Source organism: Rutilus rutilus, assembly GCF_951802725.1.
Source record: "Rutilus rutilus genome assembly, chromosome: 18".
In the NCBI taxonomy this organism is placed as follows: domain Eukaryota; kingdom Metazoa; phylum Chordata; class Actinopteri; order Cypriniformes; family Leuciscidae; genus Rutilus; species Rutilus rutilus.
The window spans coordinates 33,941,711-33,967,001 of NC_140231.1; the positions used below are offsets into that span (position 1 = coordinate 33,941,711).

A 25,291-nucleotide genomic window follows, 5' to 3' on the forward strand; every position below is an offset into this window, starting at 1 on the left:
AATTTTGACTTTTTATGTCGAAATTATGAAATGAAAAATAGAAATTATGACATACTAAGTCAATTATGAGATCAAATAATGAGATAAAACTAGAAATTATTACTTTCTATGCCATAATGACCTTTTAAGTCATAAATTTGTAGTTGTATGTCATAATTACGATTTACCAAATAATAATTTTTCTTATGTAGCAGAAATAGCAGACTTCTATAGGTTTCAGTATAAGGTTACTCAAAAAAAAAACAAAAAAAAAAACAGTAGGCTAATAGTTTTACTCACCCTGTGTTGCTCTTGTCTAAAGCCTTGGATGACCTTCGTTCTTTTTTTCTGAACGCAAAATAACAAAACTTATAAAGATGTCCCTCTCGCTCTTATGGCATTGAACACAAAAAGTTTTAAAGAAAATATGCAAAAGTTGTGCCGTATACTTATACATACAATACTCAGGTTTCTTGTATACAAACAATACCGGATGCGCGCGCATCCAAGGGGCAAATCTGTTATGCCGAGTTCTGTAAAAGAACATTGTTATTAACATACAGTAGATTTCGCATTGTTTGTAAATTCTTGTTGACTCAATAATAAACTGTAATTTCAGAGTTGGATCTGTTTGTTTGTGTTTCATTTGCATATTAATACAACATTATGTAAGGCTTTCACAGAATCACATGTAAGTAACTTCATAGAAATGTAGGCTATTTCCTAGACTGATGACTAGTAGTCACAAACGTGAGGAAACTCTTCAGTATGTTCAAGATCTTTTAATATTGGATGTTGCTGATGTTCTCATTGTAGTCCATTAAATGTGAAGGGGGGAAAAAATCATAATTATCATTACAAAAAATCAGCTCAATTCATTCTGCCCAGTTAAGCACTACTTGAAGATATGGTTTACTGATCATATATTTAAAAATTCCACCAAATATTTTTTTCTGAAACAAGCATGTTCAATCACAGCAGAACATGCGCACGTCATTGAGGGCCGTGTCGTCTCCGACTCCCTGCGGTTGCTCCACCATCGTCTCGATGCCACAGAGTCCTGTTCCTCCACACGTCTCACTCCAGTCGCCCCAAGTGCCCCACGACATCCCAGATCCTTGCAGTAGTTCTGCATTTCCACTGCAGTTGAACCTGGTGAAAATTCAGCAAGACTACAGTGTCAGTCCTTGAACAGATACTGTTCTGTTTACACATTTGTTTCGTTTTGAGAGGGACAACCAGAACTGTCCTTTGAGATAACTGTCCAGTCCACTATTAAAGTCCCCCTATAATCAATAATTGTATCCCTTAAAACTCATATTTAATCAAAGTGAGATATGTAAAAGTTTTTTTCCTTGAAAAAAAATTTCTTCATGCCTTAAAATATCTTGAATGTAACTCGACACCCTTGCCTCATTTAGTATACGCGGTTCTATGAATATGCAAATGAGCCCCGCCCCCACTCACTCACTCAGCTCAGAGATCCACTGGTTGACGATCACACGTTGATCTGATTGGTTACAAGGTAGTTTGTGACGTCAGAAACACCAGCGATTTCAAAGCGTGTTTTTGAGACTGTCTTTGGTTCACTGCAGTTTTAAGGAGGAAATACTCACGAATGGTGTCGACTTATGAATTTACACATGCTTTGTCTTAAAGCTTATTAAAAACACCATATAGACACATAAACAACATTAAAAGCTGGATGTTCACCACAGGGGGGACCCATAATGGTTCTTCTTCTGCATCGCTACGAAAAAAACCCTTTTGGAACCTTTACTTAGGCTACTTGTAGTGTATTTTGTTGTTAAATAACTCTTGGTCACTTGATATCTGTGTCAGATGAGCCTCATGCAGTGACATGTTTATGCAGCTTGTTATGGAATGCTGTTATGATTTCAAAATAAGTTTTAAATTAAAAATGAAATCATCACCTGATATTGTTTGCGGCCGTGTCGTCCCAGGTCCCTTGATAGGGTTCCACTCTCAGCTGAAAAGATGTCAGGAATCCTTTCGGGCACCATTTTATATCTGACCATTTACCCCAGCTGAGGAAAGAATGTGATAAGGAACATTAATGATTTAACCAGTTATCTGTGAGATTATAGGGGTCCTATGCTTTTTTCCATGTTCAGCTGTGTGTAATCTTGCTGTTTGAGAATGAAAAAGTAGGCAAAGGGAGTTATTTACAGTTAACTTTTACAGTTCCTCCTGAGCTTATGCTGCCACGCCATAACTACCGTAATTACGAGATGGCAACCCATGATGTTCTCCCTGGAGCGGTTCACTTCCTCAGACTAATGCATTTTTATGTCAACACTATCAACACTGAAATGGATCTGCAGCAGTCAGGCTGTAGAACTAGAGGTCTGTAAGTTGTTTACGTTCATTATTATTGTAATGTTATTAGGGCTGTGAATTGTCACTGGTCTCACGATTCAATTCGATTACGATTATCATGTCAATGATTCGATTCAATATCGCTTGATTCGCATTGCATCCTCACTTTTCAATATTACTGCACATGCCTACATTTTCATCAATGAATACAAGCAGTCAGATATACTAGTGCTACTGTTAACCATCACTACACTAGAACTAAACTAGTGCTACTGTTAACCATCACTAAACTAGTGCTACTGTTAACCGTCACTAAACTAGTACTGTTAACCATCACTAAACTAGTGCTACTGTTAACCATCACTAAACTAGTGCTACTGTTAACCGTCACTAAACTAGTACTGTTAACCATCACTACACTAGAACTAAACTAGTGCTACTGTAAACCATCACTAAACTAGTGCTACTGTTAACCGTCACTAAACTAGTGCTACTGTTAACCATCACTAAACTAGTGCTACTGTTAACCGTCACTAAACTAGTGCTACTGTTAACCATCACTACACTAGAACTAAACTAGTGCTACTGTAAACCGTTACTAAACTAGTGCTACTGTTAACCATCACTACACTAGAACTAAACTAGTGATACTGTTAACCGTCACTAAACTAGTACTGTTAACCATCACTACACTAGAACTAAACTAGTGATACTGTTAACCATCACTACACTAGAACTAAACTAGTGCTACTGTTAACCGTTACTAAACTAGTGCTACTGTTAACCATCACTACACTAGAACTAAACTAGTGATACTGTTAACCGTCACTAAACTAGTGCTACTGTTAACCGTCACTAAACTAGTGCTACTGTTAACCATCACTACACTAGAACTAAACTAGTGATACTGTTAACCGTCACTAAACTAGTACTGTTAACCATCACTACACTAGAACTAAACTAGTGATACTGTTAACCATCACTACACTAGAACTAAACTAGTGCTACTGTTAACCGTTACTAAACTAGTGCTACTGTTAACCATCACTACACTAGAACTAAACTAGTGATACTGTTAACCGTCACTAAACTAGTACTGTTAACCATCACTACACTAGAACTAAACTAGTGATACTGTTAACCATCACTACACTAGAACTAAACTAGTGCTACTGTTAACCGTTACTAAACTAGTGCTACTGTTAACCATCACTACACTAGAACTAAACTAGTGATACTGTTAACCGTCACTACACTAGTACTGTTAACCATCACTACACTAGAACTAAACTAGTGATACTGTTAACTGTCACTAAACTAGTGCTACTGTTAACCATCACTACACTAGAACTAAACTAGTGATACTGTTAACCGTCACTAAACTAGTACTGTTAACCATCACTACACTAGAACTAAACTAGTGATACTGTTAACCATCACTACACTAGAACTAAACTAGTGCTACTGTTAACCGTTACTAAACTAGTGCTACTGTTAACCATCACTACACTAGAACTGTTAACCATCACTACACTAGAACTAAACTAGTGATACTGTTAACTGTCACTAAACTAGTGCTACTGTTAACCATCACTACACTAGAACTAAACTAGTGATACTGTTAACCGTCACTAAACTAGTACTGTTAACCATCACTACACTAGAACTAAACTAGTGATACTGTTAACCGTCACTAAACTAGTACTGTTAACCATCACTACACTAGAACTAAACTAGTGATACTGTTAACCATCACTACACTAGAACTAAACTAGTGCTACTGTTAACCGTTACTAAACTAGTGCTACTGTTAACCGTCACTACACTAGTACTGTTAACCATCACTACACTAGAACTAAACTAGTGATACTGTTAACTGTCACTAAACTAGTGCTACTGTTAACCATCACTACACTAGAACTAAACTAGTGATACTGTTAACCGTCACTAAACTAGTACTGTTAACCATCACTACACTAGAACTAAACTAGTGATACTGTTAACCGTCACTAAACTAGTACTGTTAACCATCACTACACTAGAACTAAACTAGTGATACTGTTAACCGTCACTAAACTAGTACTGTTAACCATCACTACACTAGAACTAAACTAGTGATACTGTTAACCATCACTACACTAGAACTAAACTAGTGCTACTGTTAACCGTTACTAAACTAGTGCTACTGTTAACCATCACTACACTAGAACTGTTAACCATCACTACACTAGAACTAAACTAGTGATACTGTTAACCGTCACTAAACTAGTGCTACTGTAAACCATCACTAAACTAGTGCTACGGTTAACCATCACTAAATTAGTGCTACTGTAAACCATCACTAAACTAGTGCTACGGTTCATTTTAAATTTAAACACTGTAAATACTAAAAGCGCATGAAACTGTCAAGTGTACTTGAGCTACAATAACGCTCACACACTCGGATGCACACACACTCGCACTTGACTCGAGCACTCACACACACTCGCACGTACATGCACCCATGCAGCCTCGCAAACATACACACACTCGCACTTGACTCGCACACACACACGTACTCGACTCGCGCACACACATACTCGAACGTACATGCACGCATGCAGCCTCGAACACACTCGCATTCACACACTCACACGCACTTGACTCGTGTGCACACACACACTCGCACGTACACGCACGCATGCAGCCACACACACACGCACATGCACACACTCCATTTTATGCTAGTGCGAGAATGTGGCGAATGTCGTCAGAGAAATGTTATTAGGCTATGATCGATTATGGTCTATTACCGCATTGATGTAGAATCGTCCACATCACGATGCAACGATTAATTTCAACTCCCTTAAATGTTATGTGCTTTGAACATGAGGTAATTTAACGCCATCTCTCGTCTCCTGACAGTTGCTAACTTGCTATTGCTAGCTTCTCTGAAATTGCCTACCCTACCTTTAAGGTGGAAGCTTAATGGTGGTGACATTGAAGTTATGTGATGCAAGTATTATTAAGCTTTTTACTTGTGCCGACTGTATTTAGGCTTCAAAGTTCATGAAAGGTGTGTTCAATTTTGAAGATTATCATGATGAACAAAACATTAGAAGTGACGGATTTGAAGCGATCCACGCTGGCAGCAACATGGCCGGCAATACTCTCTATATAGGCAGCTCACTAGGTTTTGCTACAGCTTCTCTGTATTACATCCAGTTCAAACGCGTCACCTTCCTACGTCGGATTGAACTGTGGCGTAGTCCTCGTACGGGCCTGATGAGCTTTTGGACGGGTCGATGCAGTGAAGGCGAATCCCATTGAGCGCTGTGTTATCACCAACCAGCAGAGATTCCCACATACCTGCCACCTTCAGGAAAACATCACTTTAGAGCAGTGCTATTAACTTAAACTAAAAAAGAAACTAATTAAACTGACTAAAATACACAACATGTAAACGAAAATATAAAGACTTTAAATATTAATATTAATAATATGTTTAAGATACTAAATTAATATTGGTTTAGAGTTGGGCGATATAATATTTTACATATGGCGTCATTATAAATGATTTACTATATTTATAATGTATGTATGCGGGTAAAGTTGGCTATACGTACAGTATAATAGTTGTCAGTTGAAGTGAGTGAATCATTTTGCGCTTGCAGTGTTTGTGTGTCAATTACGCATTTTGGTTGTATCACAAAATGCAGTTGAACAGCCGTTGAACACATGAGAACTTAATTAAAAGTCATGGCATAATACAAAATGCATATTGTATGTTAGATGCATTTAATGTAGAAGCAAAATGACTGAAGAAAATAAGTCTTGTTTTATGAAAAATGTATTAAAATGAACTTTTTAAATTAAATTAAATTAAAATTACGCTTAATATCAAGAACTAAAATCTGCCAGTGTGAAAAATAATCAATTTCTTCTTTGAATTAAGATATTTTTCTGACCCCATGTTTTTTTCTCACTTAATTTTGATACATTTTTCAGAAAACAAGACTTAACATCTTGCGTCTCTAGTAAATGCATCTTGACGAAGACAAAAATACTGAAGAAGATTTTTGTATTTTTTTTGCAGTGTAACATCTTTAGTCAAGAAAGGCAACTTTGGCATTTAGTATTGGTTAACATTAACCGGTAGTCTGCATGACCTAGATAAGATTGCATCAGCCAAAAGACAAATTCATTTTGATAACATCATAATAATTACTTATAACCGCAATAATCATTCAGGGATTGAGGAAAGTAAATAGTGTCCGTTTTGTTTTACCAGCACACAGTTTTAACCACTTAACCTCACATAGTGGCGATAGTTACTGACCTTAAGACTAAACCCTGCGACGTACATTCCAGTCGGACATATTTCCTTCTGCCCCCACGTGCCCCATCTCATGCCGTTATGGACCCTCAGCACTGATCTGACGGGTCTGCTAACGGAGCGCTCGAAGCGTCTCTCTGTGCTCACGTACGGCCCGAAAACAGCCAGCAGAGAAATCAACGTCAGAGGAAGAATTCTGGACATGTTTGAGGGCCGTCCTGATGTCTTCTGCTGCAGCCCAGAGCAGATGTGTGTGTGTGTGTGTGTGTGTGTGTGTGTGTGTGTGTGTGTGTGTGTGTGTGTGTGTGTGTGTGTGTGTGTGTGTGTGTTGGTTCCTCTGTGAAGCTCACTGTGGGACATTGACTTGATCCAAGTCCAACCTGCAAAGCAAATAGAACATCTCTCCTAAACGTTGTCAATGTAAATACAGTCAGAATATAAACTGATCCATGGCTCAAGACATTAGATTTTATCAATGGTATGACAGTCTGGTTCCCGACAGTAACAGACAATGATGAAAAACTAGAATAATTGTGGAGCAGGAATACTGAACTCAGTTATTCCAGTAAGTGACCTGCATAAACAATGAGAAGATCAGGTCAAATAACGCTGAGACAACAAATATCTATAAAAGCTCAGTTCATTTAAAATGGTGTTTCTTGCCCCTTTTGGAAAAATGTAAGATTTTTGATTAGGACTGTCACAATGGACTATTTGCTCAACTACTTCCACGTTCTACTTATTACATCTCGGGAGTTTCAGGTAAAAGCGTTCAGCGCACATACAAACATGAGAAGGCAGATTATTTTTTATGGCTGTCAATTTATTAAAGGGGTGGTTGATTATGATTTCACTTTTTTAACTTTAGTTAGTGTGTAATGTTGCTGTTTGAGCATAAACAACATCTGCAAAGTTACAACGCTCAAAGTTCAGAGCAAAGGGAGATATTTGCTTTTAAAGAAATCGCTTTTAAGGACTACAACAAATGGCTGGTAGAGACTACACCACATAGAGCATCACAGTCCCGCCCACAGCCCGAGAGCGCTTCGGTGCCGGAAGTAAATTTCCCATTCATTTCTTCCATTGACGTTTTGGAAAATCCGTATCTAAAGAGTTTTAAAGCATGTCTGAGGATAACCAGCTACTGCTGAACTCATAGGCATACAACATATTATTTAGAGTGAAAAAACAACGAGAAAATCCCCAAAAAGTCAAAGGTACAAGACTGTGTACATATTTTCATTTCCGAGCGAAGGAACTACTCAACCCATAAACCACCGCGCCTCACTGAAGTCGACTGAAGCCACAACCGCGAAAGCCTTTAGAGCGACTTTCAAATCTTACGACAGCCACGCGAACTTTGTCTTGTGCAGTTTATAGCAGTTCTTTCAGTAGTAATCATGTAAATAATAATGTTTTTTATAGGTATTGTGTATTAAATTTTATATTTATCATCGTGTATTTTATCGTGTATTTTATATTGTGTGCGTGTGTGAAAAGCGGTTAACGATAACGTTAGCAACATGGTGCAGTGCTTTGTACCTGACTGCAATCACCGCTCAGTGGTCAACACGTCGTTTTTTTTTAATGATCTTCAGTCTTCACGGACTTTCGCGGGGTATAACCAGACAGTTACACGAGCTCCACCAATCAGATGCATCACTGTGGGATTGTGGGATTGTTCAGGATTGTGGGTAATGAAGTACTTCTCCAAGACATCGCGAATAAAAGGCATTTATCCCAAAACAAGGTTAGTGCCCCATGAACTTTTGGCGGTTATATGAGCATATTCAATCGCTTAGTACAGCCGTAGCTGGTTTTAAGTCTACCATGTATAGTTACGTTTTTATGGCTTATATCCCAACTGTCAATGGAGAAATTGTATTGAATTTTAACTTCCGGCACCGGCTGTGGGCGGGACTGTGATGCTCTATTCCTCTCGGGTTAGTGACATCACCAACCCTAGAATTTACATAAACCCCGCCCCCGGAACACGATTTATAGATTTTCAAGACAGAATATGCTAATCAATGACTAGAAGATAACTACACATAAGCTAGTTATAAATTCATCAATAACCATTCAGAAATGTCCTGTTGCTTCTACATGTTGTCACTTCTTCTTGAGTCTATCCTCACTCCATTGGCTGCCTATATATCAAAGGATCTTTTATTTGCTTTTAAATGCCAAAATGGTCTTGCCCCTCCCTACATCTCCGAGCTGCTACCCCCCTATAGACCCACCCGTTCTCTCAGGTCAGCCGATCCACTGCTCATAAGTGTGCCAAAAACAAAGCACAAGCAAAAAGGGGACCGTGCTTTTGCTGTAGCAGCTCCTAAATTGTGGAACGATTTACCTCTGCACATTAGACAGGCATTTTCACTGTCTCTTCTTAAAACCCACCTCTATTCTTTGGCCTTTGATAACTGAAATTGACAATTCATGTTTGGTTATATTGATGGTATTGGTTCAATGTATGGTTTGTTATTGTTTTTATTTGTATTTGATGGGTTGTGTGAGCTTTGTATTTAGGGCTTTTATGTATTCATTTATTGTTTTACTGTACAGCACTTTGTGTCCACTTTTTAAACACTATCTTTTTAAAGTTTTAAAAGGATTTTAAAGTGCTCTATAAACACATTTTGATTGATTGATTGAGTCTCTCCATCACTAGCCACGTTTCCATTACCCTACAAATTGAAATTACGAATTAATTCCTTACCATTAACCCTGCATGCTTGGAAAACACACATGAATCTCCTTCCATTAATAATAATGGCTAGTGCAGTGGCTGGGATATAGTACACAAACCTACCAACGTCCATTGCCATTTTTGGAATTATTTTACTTATCGCGAGAGGAAAAAATGAAGTTTTAGTTGCATAACATCGTTTAATGGAAACACCGTCATTTCGCAATAGTTTTTTGTCGACATTTAGAAAGAACTCTCAAAAGTTTTGCGCAAATCTGTAATGGAAACACGCCTATTGTCTGAATCCGGTTTGAACATAAAAGGCTAAACGTTTTTGAAATTTTCCAATTGCTCGATTAATCGTCAAAATAATCGACAGATTACCAAAATAATCATTAGTGACAGGCCTATTTTTGATCGCGTTCACTGCAATAAATTAAATATTTAGCAAAAATAAGTTCAGCAGTGCACATAAAACCAAACTGTAAAAACTCTAGGCTGCAGCATAACCTATTCATGCTGCATTGCATGCTGGGTACATTCACAGTACAAATGCACTGTATAAATACAATATGATATTGTTTGTTTACAGTCATTTTAATTTCCTGTAAAGTACTGTAGATTTCACAATCAATTTATAGTCCTATAAATTATTTTCCAGATCCACCCCTGCATAAACACACTTTAGACAAACACTGATCAGATTTCCAGTAAAAGCTTGTGCCCTTTGAAACAGCTTTGCTTTTATCCTTGTTTTGCGGTGAGTACTTTGATCTTAATACCTTTAACCTTGTTATTTATTATCCTCAGGTTAGGTAAAGTATGTCTAGTCTGGCCTAAATAAGCATTTTAAAAAACTTACAATTCTGTCAGAAGACTTTTCTGTGGTATGTTCTTGTTCAAAGTCACCTTTATTTATATAGCACTTTTTATAATACAGATGGTTTCAAAGCAGCTTTACAGTGATAACAGAAAAATAATGCAACAAAGTTGAAATAGCATCACAGTCCAGCTTAAGTAAGTTCAGTGATGTTTCATTTTTGTTGTAAAAAAAGTTATTAATTCTGCAGTCCGTAGTTTTTCCCCTTTGTCGCCATCTCTGTTTGAAATCTGCAATTGCAGTTATTCGCAGATTTATCAACTTTACATGGGTTGTGCCTCGGCATGGCACAGCGCGGATGAATCCGATGTTTTGAGGAGAATGTGCGGCTGTCAGTCGCCGCCGCTGTGGATCCTGGCATTCGCAATCACAGATTCTGCTTTTTGGAAGTATGACCAACATAAGAATTTTCACTGGAAAATGTCGTCTGAACAAGTAAGTAACTTCCACTGTTCTGACCAACTAAGGGGAAAAAAAGCATTGCAGTAAATCGCACACTGATTAAATCTAACGATCGCTTATCATATCACGTCAAACCGTGCAAATTATACTTTGTTCTCAAATTGTTAATGTTAACAACATCATTGCGTGACTACCTTTAATGTGTATAGGGCTACCTGTAGTTCAGTTTCCATTTCTGTGCAATCTAATTTCTAATTGTCATACCAACACATTAATGTTCCAGCAGAAAAAAAAAAGCCGTCTCTGCGTCCGTTTTGAACCCCTTCACACCACCTTTCAAAAGCCCTTCCGATGTTTATCCTTGTTTTCGCATGGGCTGCCCCAGATAACAAATTGGCTTTGGGCCGGATCTGGCTAAATTTCAGATGAGATTTTGGCCCACATACCGCATGGAATTACGGTCCAAGGTTGGCCCAAGTGTTGTTTGCCGAAATGTCCTTGTAAAAGTCAGCACTTTCATATAACTTTGATAATCCCAATGTCGCAGATAGGAAAAGTGTCCTCCTGTCTTCCACAAGTGCAATCCAAACCCTCTAGTGCTCACATTAAACGTCATGATACAAGAACCAAACCACAAAGCAGAAAGTTAGCTGAAGCAAGTACTTTCACCCATGAAAGAAAGCACAGGAATAAAAAGGTCCATCTAAATCAGGGGTGTCCAAACTCAGTCCTGGAGGGCCACTGTCCTGCAGAGTTTAGCTCCAACCCTAATTAAACACACCTGAACCAGATAATCAGACCTTGATTTTAAGATCAGTGCCGATGGCTGTCGTGTCGATGAGGCCTTCACAGGGGAGAGTCTATTGACACAATCTCAATCTCTGCTGGCACTTCAGGGATGCGTTGTGGTCTTGTCTAGATGCAGGTCCTCCATCTGATCTGGATACGGCCCGTATCCGGCTGACTACATCATGCGTTGTGGTCATGTCTAGGCGCAGGTCCTCCATCTGGTCTGGATGCGGCCCGGATCCGGCTAACTACATCATGCGTTGTGGTCCTGTCTAGGCGCTGGTCCTCCATCTGATCTGGATGCGGCGCGGATCCGGCTGAATACATCATGCGTTGTGGTCGTGTCTAGGCGCTGGTCCTCCATCTGATCTGGATACGGCCTGGATCCGGCTAACTGCATCATGCGTTGTGGTCGTGTCTAGGTGCAGGTCCTCCATCTGGTCTGGATGCGGCCCGGATCCGGCTAACTACATCATGCGTTGTGGTCGTGTCTAGGCGCTGGTCCTCTATCTGATCTGGATGCGGCACGTATCCGGCTGAATACATCATGCGTTGTGGTCGTGTCTAGGCGCAGGTCCTCCATCTGGTCTGGATGCGGCCCGGATCCGGCTAACTACATCATGCGTTGTGGTCGTGTCTAGGCGCTGGTCCTCCATCTGATCTGGATACGGCCCAGATCCGGCTAACTACATCATGCGTTGTGGTCGTGTCTAGGCGCTGGTCCTCCATCTGGTCTGGATGCGGCCTGGATCCGGCTGAATACGTCATGTGTTGTGGTCGTGTCTAGGCGCTGGTCCTCCATCTGATCTGGATGCGGCGCGGATCCGGCTGAATACATCATGCGTTGTGGTCGTGTCTAGGCGCTGGTCCTCCATCTGGTCTGGATGCGGCCTGGATCCAGCTAACTACATCATGTGTTGTGGTCGTGCCTAGGCGCTGGTCCTCCATCTGGTCTGGATGCGGCCTGGATCCGGCTGAATACATCATGCGTTGTGGTCGTGTCTAGGCGCTGGTCCTCCATCTGATCTGGATGCGGCGCGTATCCGGCTGAATACATCATGCGTTGTGGTCGTGTCTAGGCGCTGGTCCTCCATCTGATCTGGATACGGCCTGGATCCAGCTAACTACATCATGTGTTGTGGTCGTGTCTAGGCGCTGGTCCTCCATCTGGTCTGGATGCGGCCTGGATCCGGCTGAATACATCATGCGTTGTGGTCGTGTCTAGGCGCTGGTCCTCCATCTGATCTGGATGCGGCGCGTATCCGGCTGAATACATCATGCGTTGTGGTCGTGTCTAGGCGCTGGTCCTCCATCTGATCTGGATACGGCCTGGATCCAGCTAACTACATCATGTGTTGTGGTCGTGTCTAGGCGCTGGTCCTCCATCTGGTCTGGATGCGGCCTGGATCCGGCTGAATACATCATGCGTTGTGGTCGTGTCTAGGCGCTGGTCCTCCATCTGGTCTGGATGCGGCGTGTATCCGGCTGAATACATCATGCGTTGTGGTCATGTCTAGGCGCTGGTCCTCCATCTGGTCTGGATGCGGCGTGTATCCGGCTGAATACATCATGCGTTGTGGTCATGTCTAGGCGCAGGTCCTCCATCTGATCTGGATGCGGCGCGGATCCGGCTGAAAACATCATGCGTTGTGGTTTTAAGGTCAAAGCCTTAAAACACTAAAATTCAAAGCCTCAGTAGGCAGTTTTTGTAATCAATTAAATTTCTTTTAACTGTTTACTTTTATTTTTATGCTCTGTCCTCACTAGACGTGCTACTTCTCTATCCAGCTAGACAGACAGTGAACAGGCGAGATGTTGGTTCATGGCTTTTTACTCTTCCAATTAGCTTTCATTAATCTTTTCTCGTTTAACTTTAACATTATAAAACTGTAAACAGACATAGAAAATACAGCAATTAGAATTGTACATATTCAAAGTGCATAGCTGACTGAACAGTATTTACTGCCTAAATAAAGCATTCAAATGAAACATTAAATCAACACATTAAGCGTTAAATGTTACATTGTCATGTGCATTTGTTAATTATATTCCTTGTTTTAGGTAATGGCTTCTAATCATGGAATCAAAATTAGCCTAATAATCATAACAAAAGACAGCTAGCGTTTTTAGCTACATTTGCATCTCTAGATTAATGAATTTTCTGACAAACATCTTAAACCAACTAAACATCATATTTATATGACAAATAATAGCAACTTACAGCCTTATGCGGGCCACAACTTCACTGCACGAGTCGCTCTTCAGCCATGACACTTCACAATGAACTCATCTCAAAACAAGTTATAAAGTTTTAAACAATAAAGTTACCATACACAATCCACGCCACAAGAGGGCACTTAAAGGTCAACATATAATCAAGTCAACCTTTCTTTACAATTACCATACTGAACCATTACATTTTATAATAAACAAAAAAATGTAATGCAAAATAAAACTTCATTAAAGTATAAATAACACTAATCACGCTTTGAATCAAAGGTGTAGTCAGCTCTAGGCTTCGAGGGTTTAATGACGTATCAGTATCCAAAGAGGCAATCAACTCTTCTGTCTTTTACCTCAGAAGTTAGGTTCTAATCTTCTTGATTGATGTAAGTTTCAAGTTTACAAAATCCTTCAAGGCCTCGAAGGTGCAAGCTGGATGCCTCATGTTCTTGAACTCCACAGTAAACTCAACCAAGATGGCTGATGTCCTTTTAAGGTTCTAGGAGTAGAACACTATGAGTAGGAGTTGGTTACAATGATGAGGAGAAAAGGCTGTAAATACAGCAGTCTTTGTTTTATTAACAAAAAGATACTCAAAAACAGGACAACTAACTTAAAACGTGAAGTAGAACTGACACTGAACAAATAAATAAATAAAAAAAGAACAAACCAATCAAAGAAATGTGAAAAACCATGTGACAACTTAATCAACCAACTGAAACACAGAGAAACGAGAGAAAACTGCACAGAACTGAAACATAATACAACACCTATGATTATACCTTTAGAAAGGAAAAAGTTTAGGGTGACAGGGTTGACAATATTACACTTTAATTTAATGTAGCCTAGTGTTCGTAACCCGGTCACACTAAATGCGTCTCTATAGCACGCATTGTGTTTATCTTGCCATTTATTCACTAAAACGAGTTTTTACGTGCATATGACACACATGGGTAGGTTTAATAGTGGTGTGGGTATACATTTGGGTAGGATTAGTATTGTGGGGTGCGTGTGTATTGAGATTAGGCTGGTCATTCTCAGGGAATGCATGAACGGATAAGACAATTACTTTGAATGCAATACAAGTCACCTTAGACCATCTGCCACATGCACTAATGTAATGAACGATCTGATGTAAAGTGTTGTGCAAAACAATGTGAAACTACAAGGTTCGGTTTAGAAAGTCTTTATTGCTGATATTTGGCAACCGTTTCAGCAGAAGTTCAGGAGTCTTCAGAAGAATCACTAACCTACAAGAATGAATAAAATCATTTCAACTCCAATAATAGACGGGATGTAAATCTCCCGATCATCCGGTTAGGCTTTATTTTGTGATGATGACTGGCCGACTTTACAGATTTACAATACAAAACTGTTGTAGCCCATGACATGGTTCATGTTAGTTTATCATACTATGATGATCAATAATTACGACACATTTGATCTTCTTGCTGTTCTTGTTGTCATCCTCTTACACCTGAAAGAAAAATCTAAATTCAGTAGATCTGCAGCAGTGGTGTAGTCTACGTGATACGCAGGTATACGCCGTATACCCACTAGAAAAGGCCAAGGATTTGCGTATACCCACTTAAAAAAGCGTGAGGATACGTATCAACTTCGTTTTGTGTCAGAACTTTCACACTTTCATTCATAAATTCACCCCGTCTGTGTTTGCGAAGCGACGGATCGAATCGCGGAATCCAGTCACAAATGGAACTTGCTATATAAAGCAGAACGTCACGGAATTAGGCTATTTTTGAATGAATAAATCAAAAGTAGCTGCTGTACAATGAATCAAATCTCGATATGGACTAGTGTCTATGAATATTAAAGCTAAAAGAGACTGCAATTGTTCTACGCGTCTCTGGGAATGAGCGCTCAGTGTGTGCTCCTCCACTACACACACACACACACACACACACACACACAGAAGCACGCGTGACTCACGCTTGTGGGGTTTTCAGCGTTTCACTGAGACATGATGTAAGCTACACATGTGCATTTCATCGCAGAGCTGCTATGAGAGTCACTTGATGAGAATTTCACCATTTCATTTGATAAAACTATCGTCATTCATTCGTTTCATATACACACAGAAACTGTTATGTCTTTACGACAACCTGTCAAAATAAAAGTTCTGTATAACTTGAAGAAATTATAACAGAAATATAGTACTATTGCACGGAGTATACTTTAGGCCTAATAATAATAATAATAATAATAATAGTTTATTAAAACACAGAAACTCAAATGTCTACAACCCACCAAAATAAAGTTCGGTGGGGGGGGGGGGGGGGGGGGGGGGGGGGGTTATATTAGAGTATACTCACTACAAAAAACTAGACTACACCACTGATCTGCAGTCACTAATAGCAAGATCTGAGTTTTTGATTGCGATCACATCACCTTAATCACAGCAGAACATGCGCACGTCATTGAGAGCGGTGTCGTCTCCTCTTCCCTGTGACTCTTCTACCCGGGTCTTGATGCCGCAGATTCCTTTTCCCATACAGGTTGAGCTCCAGTAGCCCCAGCTGCCCCAGTACATGCCGTCACCCTCCAGATTATAACCATCACTGCAGTAGAACCTGGAGAAAAATCAGATGTGACAATATTATGATAAAATATGTAATTGTGCTGTTGGATTGAATGTCAGTCACATGATCACCTGCAGCCGACGGCCTAATCACTGCAATCTTGAACAGCAGCACGACTGCGAGTGTGATATTAACTAAACTATTGATGGGGTATGTTATGTCCAAAGTTATTCTGTGCCCTGTTTTGCAGGTATCCTGGAAGCTCCTCCCATCATTTCCCTAATTACCTGGGTCTACTGGCCAGCTTTTAAAAGCCCTGTCTAACTCCACCCACTCTCTCTCTCACACCCTGCAGCCTGGAGCAGTAGCATTGTTAGCAGCAGTCACCATTATTCTTTGTCTGTTTAATTTTGTTGGCAATAAACCTTATTTTGGTCATAATAGACGTTTGTGACTCCTCTATGTTGCCTCCCTTGAGCTAGTGATGGGCAGATCGAGGCTTTGTGAAGCAATGAAACAGTTGAACAGTTGAAAATGGGCCATATTGTTTCGAGGCTTCGAATCAATCCGACACCCGTCTCAACGGTGACACCTAGTGGTCACTTGCAGGTGTTGATCTGAAACAACCTTGACGAGCCATTAAAAAAAATGTGTTGTTTTTTTATTATTGTATTTTTCTAATATGTGAAGCTTGTAACCTATAGGCTCCTCACATGTGCATAATGTTATTTTGGTCCTGCAAAATGAATATTAATAAAAGAAATCAAGGCACAATGTCTCCCTTTTTTAGAGATTTTTATTCAAAAATATTAATTTCTCTGCTGTGGAAGGACTTAGCCTACTTCTTTTTTTACAGATAATTTCTCCAGCCTTTGAAAAAATCCTCTCACAAGGGACACTTGTTGCTGCCTGGCATGCAAATATATTTTTTAGCTAGGACATACAAATGAGGAAAGATTACTGCTCTCTCTTTCCAGTAAGTTAGTGGATCATGAGTTCTGGGCAAATACGCATCGTTGATGTATTTTTTCACTTCCACTGTGGCATCAGCTGTAGCATTGTGTGTCTCATATGTAGACCTATAAAATGTATATTCACACAATATTATATTAGATTATATTCACATTGAAGCTATTTTTAACATGATTGGCAGTTGTGATTGGGACATTAGGTTGTAGGGCATAGGGCTATGGACTTTCTAAACAGTGTCCCAAAAGTTTGTAATTATATTTCAATTATAATCATATTTCAAACAATGCATACCTTGCTGAGATGGCCCAGCAGTGTCAGTAGCAGGTACAGGGGGAATGATCCTCTGCACTCTGCAAAATGGCAGGATGAGTGCTCCTCAAATGGCACATCATGATGTATTGTTGCATTAGGCTAGCTGCCGATCACAATACACACATCTCACTTTATTTGGGGTTTCTAAACGGAAATGCTTCCACACCACAGATCTACGGCATCTCTTCTGGGGAGCCTCCATTTTATATATCTATCCAAATCTATCTATCTATGTATCTATCTATATGAATCTATCTATGTTTCTATAATCTATCTATGTATCTAGATATGTATCTATCTATAATCAGTCTATGTATTTATATATGTATCTATAATCTATCTATATATGTATCTATCTATGAATCTAGCTGTCTATATATATTTATATCTATGTATCTATTAATGTGTCACTATATGTATACTCTGTCTGTCTCTAGCCTATCAGTCAATGTGTTGTGTAAATTTAAAGCCTAAATAGCCTATAACTAATCAAATCGCACTATAAATGTCACTATATCATCAAAAATCCGCTATCTCAAAATCAAACTCCTCTCACAAAAACCCACGAGGTCAATATGCATTGATTTCACTTTTATACAGAGGTGCGATTGTGTGGTCTGTTCCCGACCGTGTCAATCAAACGCTGATTCAGCGGACCACACCTGATGAAACACTTAGTGAAACACTTCGAGGCTTCATTTGGCCATAGTCACGTGCCATGGGTGTTTTGAATCACGCTTCGGATCAGTGTTTCGAAACATCTGCGCTTTGGGATCTCGCAAAGCTTCGGAACGACTGTTTCGCGTCAGCCATCCCTACCTTGAGCCAGGGTCGTAACATGTTGGGGGCTCGTCCAGGATTATCGTATCCGGAGTAGTTTTTTGTTATTTTTTCCCCCCTAGATTGTGTGATTTGGTGTTAGTTTGTGGTGTGCTGTTTGATGCTAGCTGCAGGCTGCTGTGTTTCTCCCTTCTGATGAGTATCTGGTGAGTATAGTGTCTGAGTGCTGTTGACTTGAAATATTTGGTGATCTCCCTGGTGAGTTAGGGAGTGTGCTAGCTGGGCAGAGAAATCTGTCCTTCCATCTGTGCATTCATTTGTTATTTTGCCTTTTTTATTTTTGCGATAACTCAGGGTGGAGACATGTTTCTCCGGTGGGGGCAAGCATTTCAGGTCCTTGGCCAAATGGCTGAGGTTCACTGAAGTTTTGCTTTTAAAGACGCCTCGAGCCCGGCACGTCTCAGAAGATACTTAGGTTTCAGTGTATGATAGGCAGTTACCAGGGGGTTTGCTTTAAGGGTTGTCAGTGCACTCAGGGGCTTGCTTGCTGTGCTCATCAGAGGGTGATTTTGATAAGTTAGGTGAGTTAGAGGTGCTCTAGTTTATGGGTACCATTGTGGTAATGTGTCCATGATCCTAGCTTTGTGTGTTATGCAGTTTTTGTTTGTCAAGTAACTGTGCAACTTGATTTTGTGTAGGTTAGTTCTCCTTGAGTTAGTTGTTGCCTTAGTTATTGATTACCAGCAAGTTCCATTTTGGTAGTGGTATTTGTTTGGGTAATGTTCTGTGCTACATTAGTAGTTTGATGGGTTGGTTCTAGTCCTACTTTTGTGATTATGGTTCTGGTAGCCATTGGGTAGAGAGAGCATTGGTGATTTGGCTGCTTTTGTAGTATTGGACACTTTGTGCTGTGTATGGTGCGCACTGGTTTCATGTTGAAACTTTCTGTAAAGGCTTCAGGTGCAGTCTTGTTCAGATGTAAGAAAGCTATCGAGTATGGCAACGCTTGATGACTTCGTAAGTGCACTTTCAGAATAGTTGCTTGAGCAACTTACTAAAGATCAGCTTCTAAAACTTGCCAATCATTATTACATTGAGATTGCCAGTAGTGAGAAACGTTTAAAAGAGATTATTAAGGAGTCTATTAAAACTATCGTAATAGAGCATGGTATCCTCAAGTCTGCACCTCCACTGGCAGTTCAAAAGAATATATCACCTCAAATGTCACAGAGTGCTGTTGAGTTGAGGTTGAGAGAATTGGCTTTACAAGAACAGCACCTAGAAGAAAAGCAGAAGGAGAGACAGCTAAGAGAGAAGCAAATGCATTTAGAACATGAACGTTTCCTTAAAGACCTGGAATTCAAGCATGCTTCTCTGGTGAGCTCTCCTAAAGTTGAGTCAGCTGGGTTTGATGCAGTTAGAAACATTTGATTGGTTCCCCCTTTTGTGGAGAAAGATGTTAAAGTATTTTCCTCATTTTGAATGTGTGGCTACAATTTCAAAGTGGCCTGAGCATGCCTGGACGTTACTTTTGCAGAGTGTTTTGGTGGGAAAAGCACAGGAAGCTTACTCGGCTTTAAGTCTTGAGGAAAGCAAGGACTATGATATCGTTAAAGGTGCCATATTGAGAGCTTATGAGCTAGTTCCTGAGGCTTACCGCCAAAGTTTTAGAAGTCTCAGTAAGCTTGACAAACAAACATATGTTGAGTTTGCTAAAGAAGAGGAGACCCTTTTTGGTAGACGGTGTAAGTCCCTGAAAGTAGAAACGAAGGAAGATCTTCATCAATTAGTTTTGCTTGAGGAATTTAAAAATTGTTTGCCAGATGTTGTTTGTACATATCTAAATGAACAAAAAGTGACCACTATCTGTAAAGCTGCTGTGTTGGCAGATGAGTTTGTTGATGCATAAGCTTGATTTTGATAAAGGACAGGGTGAGCAAAAGGCTGAAGTTGTATTTCATAGAGCTAGTACTGTGAAGCATATTCCCACAGTTTCGGTCCCCTTTGCCAGAAAGTCGGCCATTGGAAATGTTGCTTCCGATAAGGCATGTTTCTATTGCAAGAAACCTGGTCATCTTACTGCCGACTGTCTTGAATAAGAAACATAAATCTGTTAAGCCTGTAGCCTTAATTAAAACTGTGAACACGGCTGCGATTCCAGTTATCAGAGAGCATCCAACTCGAAAGTTAGAGTTGGTTGGCTCTTCGTCTTTCCTTATGGATGGTTTTGTCTCTCTTGCTTCTGATCCTACAGCCAAGCGATCTATTAAGATATGGAGAGACTCTGGAGCTTTTCAGTCTTTGATCCTCCAGGATTTTCTTCAGTTTAATGACAAGTCTGCATTGGGCTCCAATGTTATTGTTCAAGGGTTTGGTGGCAGTTACCTGTCCTTACCCATGCATAATCTTAACCTCCAAACCGCTCTGGTGTCTGGGGAGGTTGTTGTCGCTTTTTATCCTCATATTCATATTGAAGGTGTGTCTTTCATTTTAGGCAATGACCTGGCTGGTGGTAGAGTGCTTGCTGCTCCGGAGGTGGTTCCTTTCCCGGTAACATCTAAAAGCCCAGATGAACTTGAAAAGCAATTTCCAAGCAATTTCCGTTCTCTGTTTGTGTTACTACTCGTGCTAGGGCAAAGAAAAACCAAGCCAAAACCTGTGACTCGGAGATTGCACTGTCTAACCCCGTAAAAGATCCAGCCAAAACCTCTGACTCAGATTGCGCTGTCTGACACCTTCATGGTAAATTTTGAGACATTAGGGTTTGGTACAGTGTTCCTCTCTCGTGAAGAGCTAAAAGTGGAACAAGGATAAGATACAACTTTGGTTTTCCTCTTTGAAGAGGCTGTTTCTGAAGATGCAGTTACTGCTGTTTCTTGTGTGTACTTTGTGAATGATGGATTGTTAATGAGAAAGTGGACTTCTCCTAAGATGTCTTGCCATGACGAGTGGAGTAGTATCTTTCAGGTTGTCGTTCCTAAGGCTTATCGCTGGTGGGATGCTGATGTTGGTAGGATGCTGATGTTGTTGTTAATCCAGAAATGTCTCAAGGTAGGCTGCTAAATTCAAGAATCCTGGCCAGTTTAGATGACCTTTCTTACCTGGATTCCCCAAATCGTTTTGACATCATGGAAATAATTCACCAACATCCTGACCTTTTCTCTGATGTACCTACACGCACCAGTGTTCTTCATCATGATATTGATGTAGGTGTTGCTGCTCCCTTGACTAACCTTCTCAGCCCAAAGGTCCCGTTTGTTTGGTCCAGCTTGTCAATCTGCATTCGAGAACTTGAAAGCGCTGTTAGTAAGTGCTCCTGTTCTTGCCGCCCCTGATTTTGATAGGCCTTTTAAACTAGCTATTGATGCTAGTGATGTTGGTGTCTTATTCCAAGAGGATTCAGAGGGAGTTTGACGTACATCAGAAGTATTATTCTACTATAGCGAAAGAGGCCTTGGCCCTTATTCTAGCTCTGGTTCATTTTGATGTTTATACCTCTTCTTGTCAGACCCTAGTGGTCTATACAGACCATAACCCTCTTGTTTTTCTCGGTAGGATGAAAAACTCCAACCCCCGGCTAATGCGATGGAGTTAATTTTTGCAGGGGTTTAATTTGGACATCCAGCACATCCGTGGAAAGGACAATGTGTTTGCAGATGCCCTGTCTAGGTCGTATATGCAGTCAGTTTAGTTTTGTGTTATTCTGTGTGACATTTAACTGAGTGGTTGCTTTAGAGCAACTTACTTATGGAAGGAGGTGTTATGTCCAAAGTTATTCTGTGCCCTGTTTTGCAGGTATCCTGGAAGCTCCTCCCATCATTTCCCTAAGTCTACTGGCCAGCTTTTAAAAGCCCTGTCTAACTCCACCCACTCTCTCTCACACCCTGCAGCCTGGAGCAGTAGCATTGTTAGCAGCAGTCACCATTATTCTTTGTCTGTTTAATTTTGTTCGCAATAAACATTATTTTGGTCATAATAGATGTTTGTGACTCCTCTATGTTGCCTCCCTTGAGCCAGGGTTGTAACAGGAAAACTGAGTCCTTAAATAGCAAAATAAACCCAGGATGGGTAAGAGATGGTGTAACTTATAGCACCACACACACTCACTTGATGTTGTTTGCGGCCGTATCATCTCCATCTCCTATTCCTTGGAAAGATTCAACTCTCAGCTGGAAAGCTGTCAGGTATCCAGAAGAACACCATTTGATATCTGTCCAATGACCCCAGCTGAAGAAAACACACAAAGAGTTTGCCTGATCAAAGCAATTATTATTTTCAAGAAAATCCTCAGTTTATTTATCAAGCTTAAACACTTAATGCAATATTGTTAATAATTTGAGTCCATTACTTTCCTACGTCAGACTCAATTGGGGTGTAGTCATGTGATCCTGATGCTCCTTTGGACCGATCGACACAGTAAAGACGAATCCCATTGAGCGCTGTATCATCACCAATACCAACATGTCTTTCCACCTTAAAACAACAAGTCAAGTCACCTTTATTTATATAACGCTTTTTACAATACAGATTGTATCAAAGCAGCTTCACATTGATAGCATGAAAATAATACAACAAAGTTTGTTTCTAGAAGAAAATTGCATCATCGTCCACCCTAAATAAGGCAGATCAATAATATTGTTGAATATTAAATGTCCCCAACTAAGAAAGCCAAAAGCCAAGGTAACAGTGGCAAGGAACCAAAACTCCCATCAGGGACAGAATGGAGAAAAAAACCCTTCTCCTCTGGCCAACGAGCGAACTGTTTATGATTATGATCCAGGCAGCATTACAGGTCAGAGGTCAGATTGGTCGTGTCGATGAGGTCTTCACAGGGCTGATGAGGCTGGCACTTCAGGGATGTGTCATGGTTGGGTCCAGGTGCAGATCCAGGCAATCTTCCATTTGAAAGAGTTAACTCTAACCCAACCCATAGTAACATTTATCTTCATGCTCTTTAGTATTACACAGACACTTAAGCAGGTGCAGTTCCCAGGAGAAACCTGGAATTAAAGGTGCTCTAAGTGATGTCACGCGTTTTTTAGGCCAAACCATTTTTTGTCACATCCAGCAAACATCTCCTCACTATCCGCTAGCTGCCTGTCCCCTGAACACATTGTAAAAAAATGCTGCTAAATCCAGTTTGGTTTTTCTAAATGGTTCATGTCTGTCTCAGGTAGCACGGAAGGGAGGGGTAGAGGGAGGGGGAGGGGGAGAGGGAGGGGGAGAGGGAGGGGGAGGGATGATTAGGAGGGAGGGTCGTGCTAGCCTCCGTTTTGTTTGACAATACTTTGAACGTCAGCAAGAAGTGACTTCACCCAACATCGCTTAGAGCACCTTTAAATGACAAACAGCAACTCCACAGTTTTGAACCTTTGAAGCACTCATTCACCCCCATATTAGCAAATAGAGTCAATGCCAAACTTACCTTCAGACTAAACCCTGCGGCGTACTTTCCACTTGGACACATGCTCCTAAGCCCCCACGATCCCCAATTCATTCCATTCGACACCGTCAGCTCAGATCTGTAATATCGGTCGATGCTCCGCACAGAACGACCTTCTGCGGGCCGACCGCTCACATGCCCAATAATGGCCAGCAGTGAAACCATCATGGAAAAGAAGTGATGCATTGCTACAGCACTGGCCTGATTGTAAAAAAATACTGATTGTTAGATTAATTTTCAGGTAGACTATCTGCAGCCTCAGCTATCAGTGATCAGGTGGAAACAGACGCCTCAACCCTTGTGATATGAGAATGATCAAGCAGACACAGAGACTGTGTAGTATCGTAACATTCTCAAGTTTATTAAGGAAAAAGGCTCATATTTACACACGATTAAGCAAAATCATCCACCTCCTTCTTTGGTTGGTCAGTAGAACATGCCTGATTCTTTTTTGAGCCAATCAGAGCATTACATTTATATGCATTTAAATTCAGCCAATCAGCAGTCCATGTCAATGCCTGTAAATAAACACAAAAAAGAAACATCTGTTTGTTTAACTGATTGTTCTTGGAAAGTGTTTTACTCAGTAAAATGCCTATCAAATACCGGTTGATGTAAATATCATTGCAAAGCAGCAGGAAAAAATCTGCTAAAAATGATCATTCTGTCATCATTTACTCACTCTCATGTCGTTCCAAACCTGTATGACTTTCTTTATTTCAAGCAGAATTTAAGTGTCATAAATGTATTTTCACACAACTTAACTTAAGTCTTATGATAATTTGCATGAAAAAATGAAAGCACATAAAAATCAGTGTTTATCCATATTGTTCCGTGAAACTAAATGATTGTGCAAGTCACGTAAACACACTTTAGACAAACACTGATCAGGTCGAATTGCCAGTAAAAGCATGTGCCCTTTTAAAGAGTTTATTTACTCTTTTTTATCTTTCATGAGGTTTTAGATACTGGGAAGCAGAAATCGCACATTTAAGCAAATATGATCCATGAAGCGTCTGTGTGTGTAGAAAAATAACAATCTTTGATTTCTGATTCAGAACTGCTTCTTGATTCTGGCACCGTTTGTGAGAGTCGCTGCAGGAGTGGCTTTACAATCTTCTCAAATGTTAAAATACAGTTTGAATTTGTTTTCCATCAAATCATTTTATGAATATGCATTGTGCCATTTTAGCTATAAACACATTGGTAACACTTTATAATAACGTTCAGTTGTAAGTAATTTATAAGTGATTAGTTAATGATGAACTAATCATTTACAAAACATTAAAAAATGATTATTAAGTGATATGCTAACATTTTATGTATGTTTTGTACATTTCGTTACAAGTCATTTACAAGTGATTAGTACATTTTTTAACTAATAATTTATGAAACATGACTATGCGTTCATAAATGATTAATAAGTAATATGTTCATTATTTTATGTATGTTTTGTAGATTCAGTTCTAAGTTATTTACAATTGATTAGTTAATGATTAACTAATCATTTACAAAACATGAATATGCGTTTCGTAAATTTTAATAAATTATGTTTTTTTTTATATGAATGAAAACATACAAAAAATATTTTTTTGTATGTATGTGTGTGAACTCGCAAGTACGATGT

The 25,291-nt window shown here is 39.9% G+C and overlaps 1 protein-coding gene across 6 annotated transcripts; it reads right to left on the reverse strand.

Moving 5' to 3' along the window:
- Positions 1–746: 746 nt before the first annotated feature.
- On the reverse strand, positions 747–24,005 carry LOC311277057 (vitelline membrane outer layer protein 1-like). Of its 6 annotated transcripts, none has more exons than XR_014625157.1 (6): positions 23,647–23,979; positions 22,570–22,694; positions 22,329–22,448; positions 19,438–19,499; positions 16,027–16,208; positions 14,791–14,870 (listed from the first exon to the last, which is right to left on the reverse strand). XR_014625157.1 is itself a non-coding variant. In XM_084387193.1 (5 exons), the coding sequence occupies exons 2-5, from the start codon at positions 6,992–6,994 to the stop codon at positions 948–950; spliced, it is 792 nt and encodes a 263-aa protein (XP_084243319.1). In that variant the 5' UTR covers positions 6,995–7,014; positions 16,027–16,180; the 3' UTR covers positions 747–947. The 6 variants fall into 6 exon arrangements, 4 of the variants coding, with proteins under 4 accessions (XP_084243319.1, XP_084243320.1, XP_084243322.1 ...); XR_014625158.1 differs by lacking the exons at positions 14,791–14,870; positions 16,027–16,208 and adding exons at positions 17,157–17,236; positions 17,421–17,479; XM_084387193.1 differs by lacking the exons at positions 14,791–14,870; positions 19,438–19,499; positions 22,329–22,448; positions 22,570–22,694; positions 23,647–23,979 and adding exons at positions 747–1,131; positions 1,914–2,027; positions 5,538–5,674; positions 6,638–7,014 and having other exon boundaries at positions 16,027–16,180.
- Between the last annotated feature and the right edge of the window lie 1,286 nt (positions 24,006–25,291).

Bases quoted from the DNA above. Each gene is read 5' to 3' on its own strand.
- LOC311277057 (XM_084387193.1), bottom strand. From the start codon at position 6,994: ATGTCCCACAGTGAGCTTCACAGAGGAACCAACACACACACACACACA. The intron at 5,675-6,637 runs GTCAGTAACTAT...GTTTTCCTGAAG, and splicing joins TCGCAGGGTTTAGTCTTAAG to GTGGCAGGTATGTGGGAATC. The intron at 1,132-1,913 runs GTGATGATTTCA...AATTTTCACCAG, and splicing joins ACGGCCGCAAACAATATCAG to GTTCAACTGCAGTGGAAATG.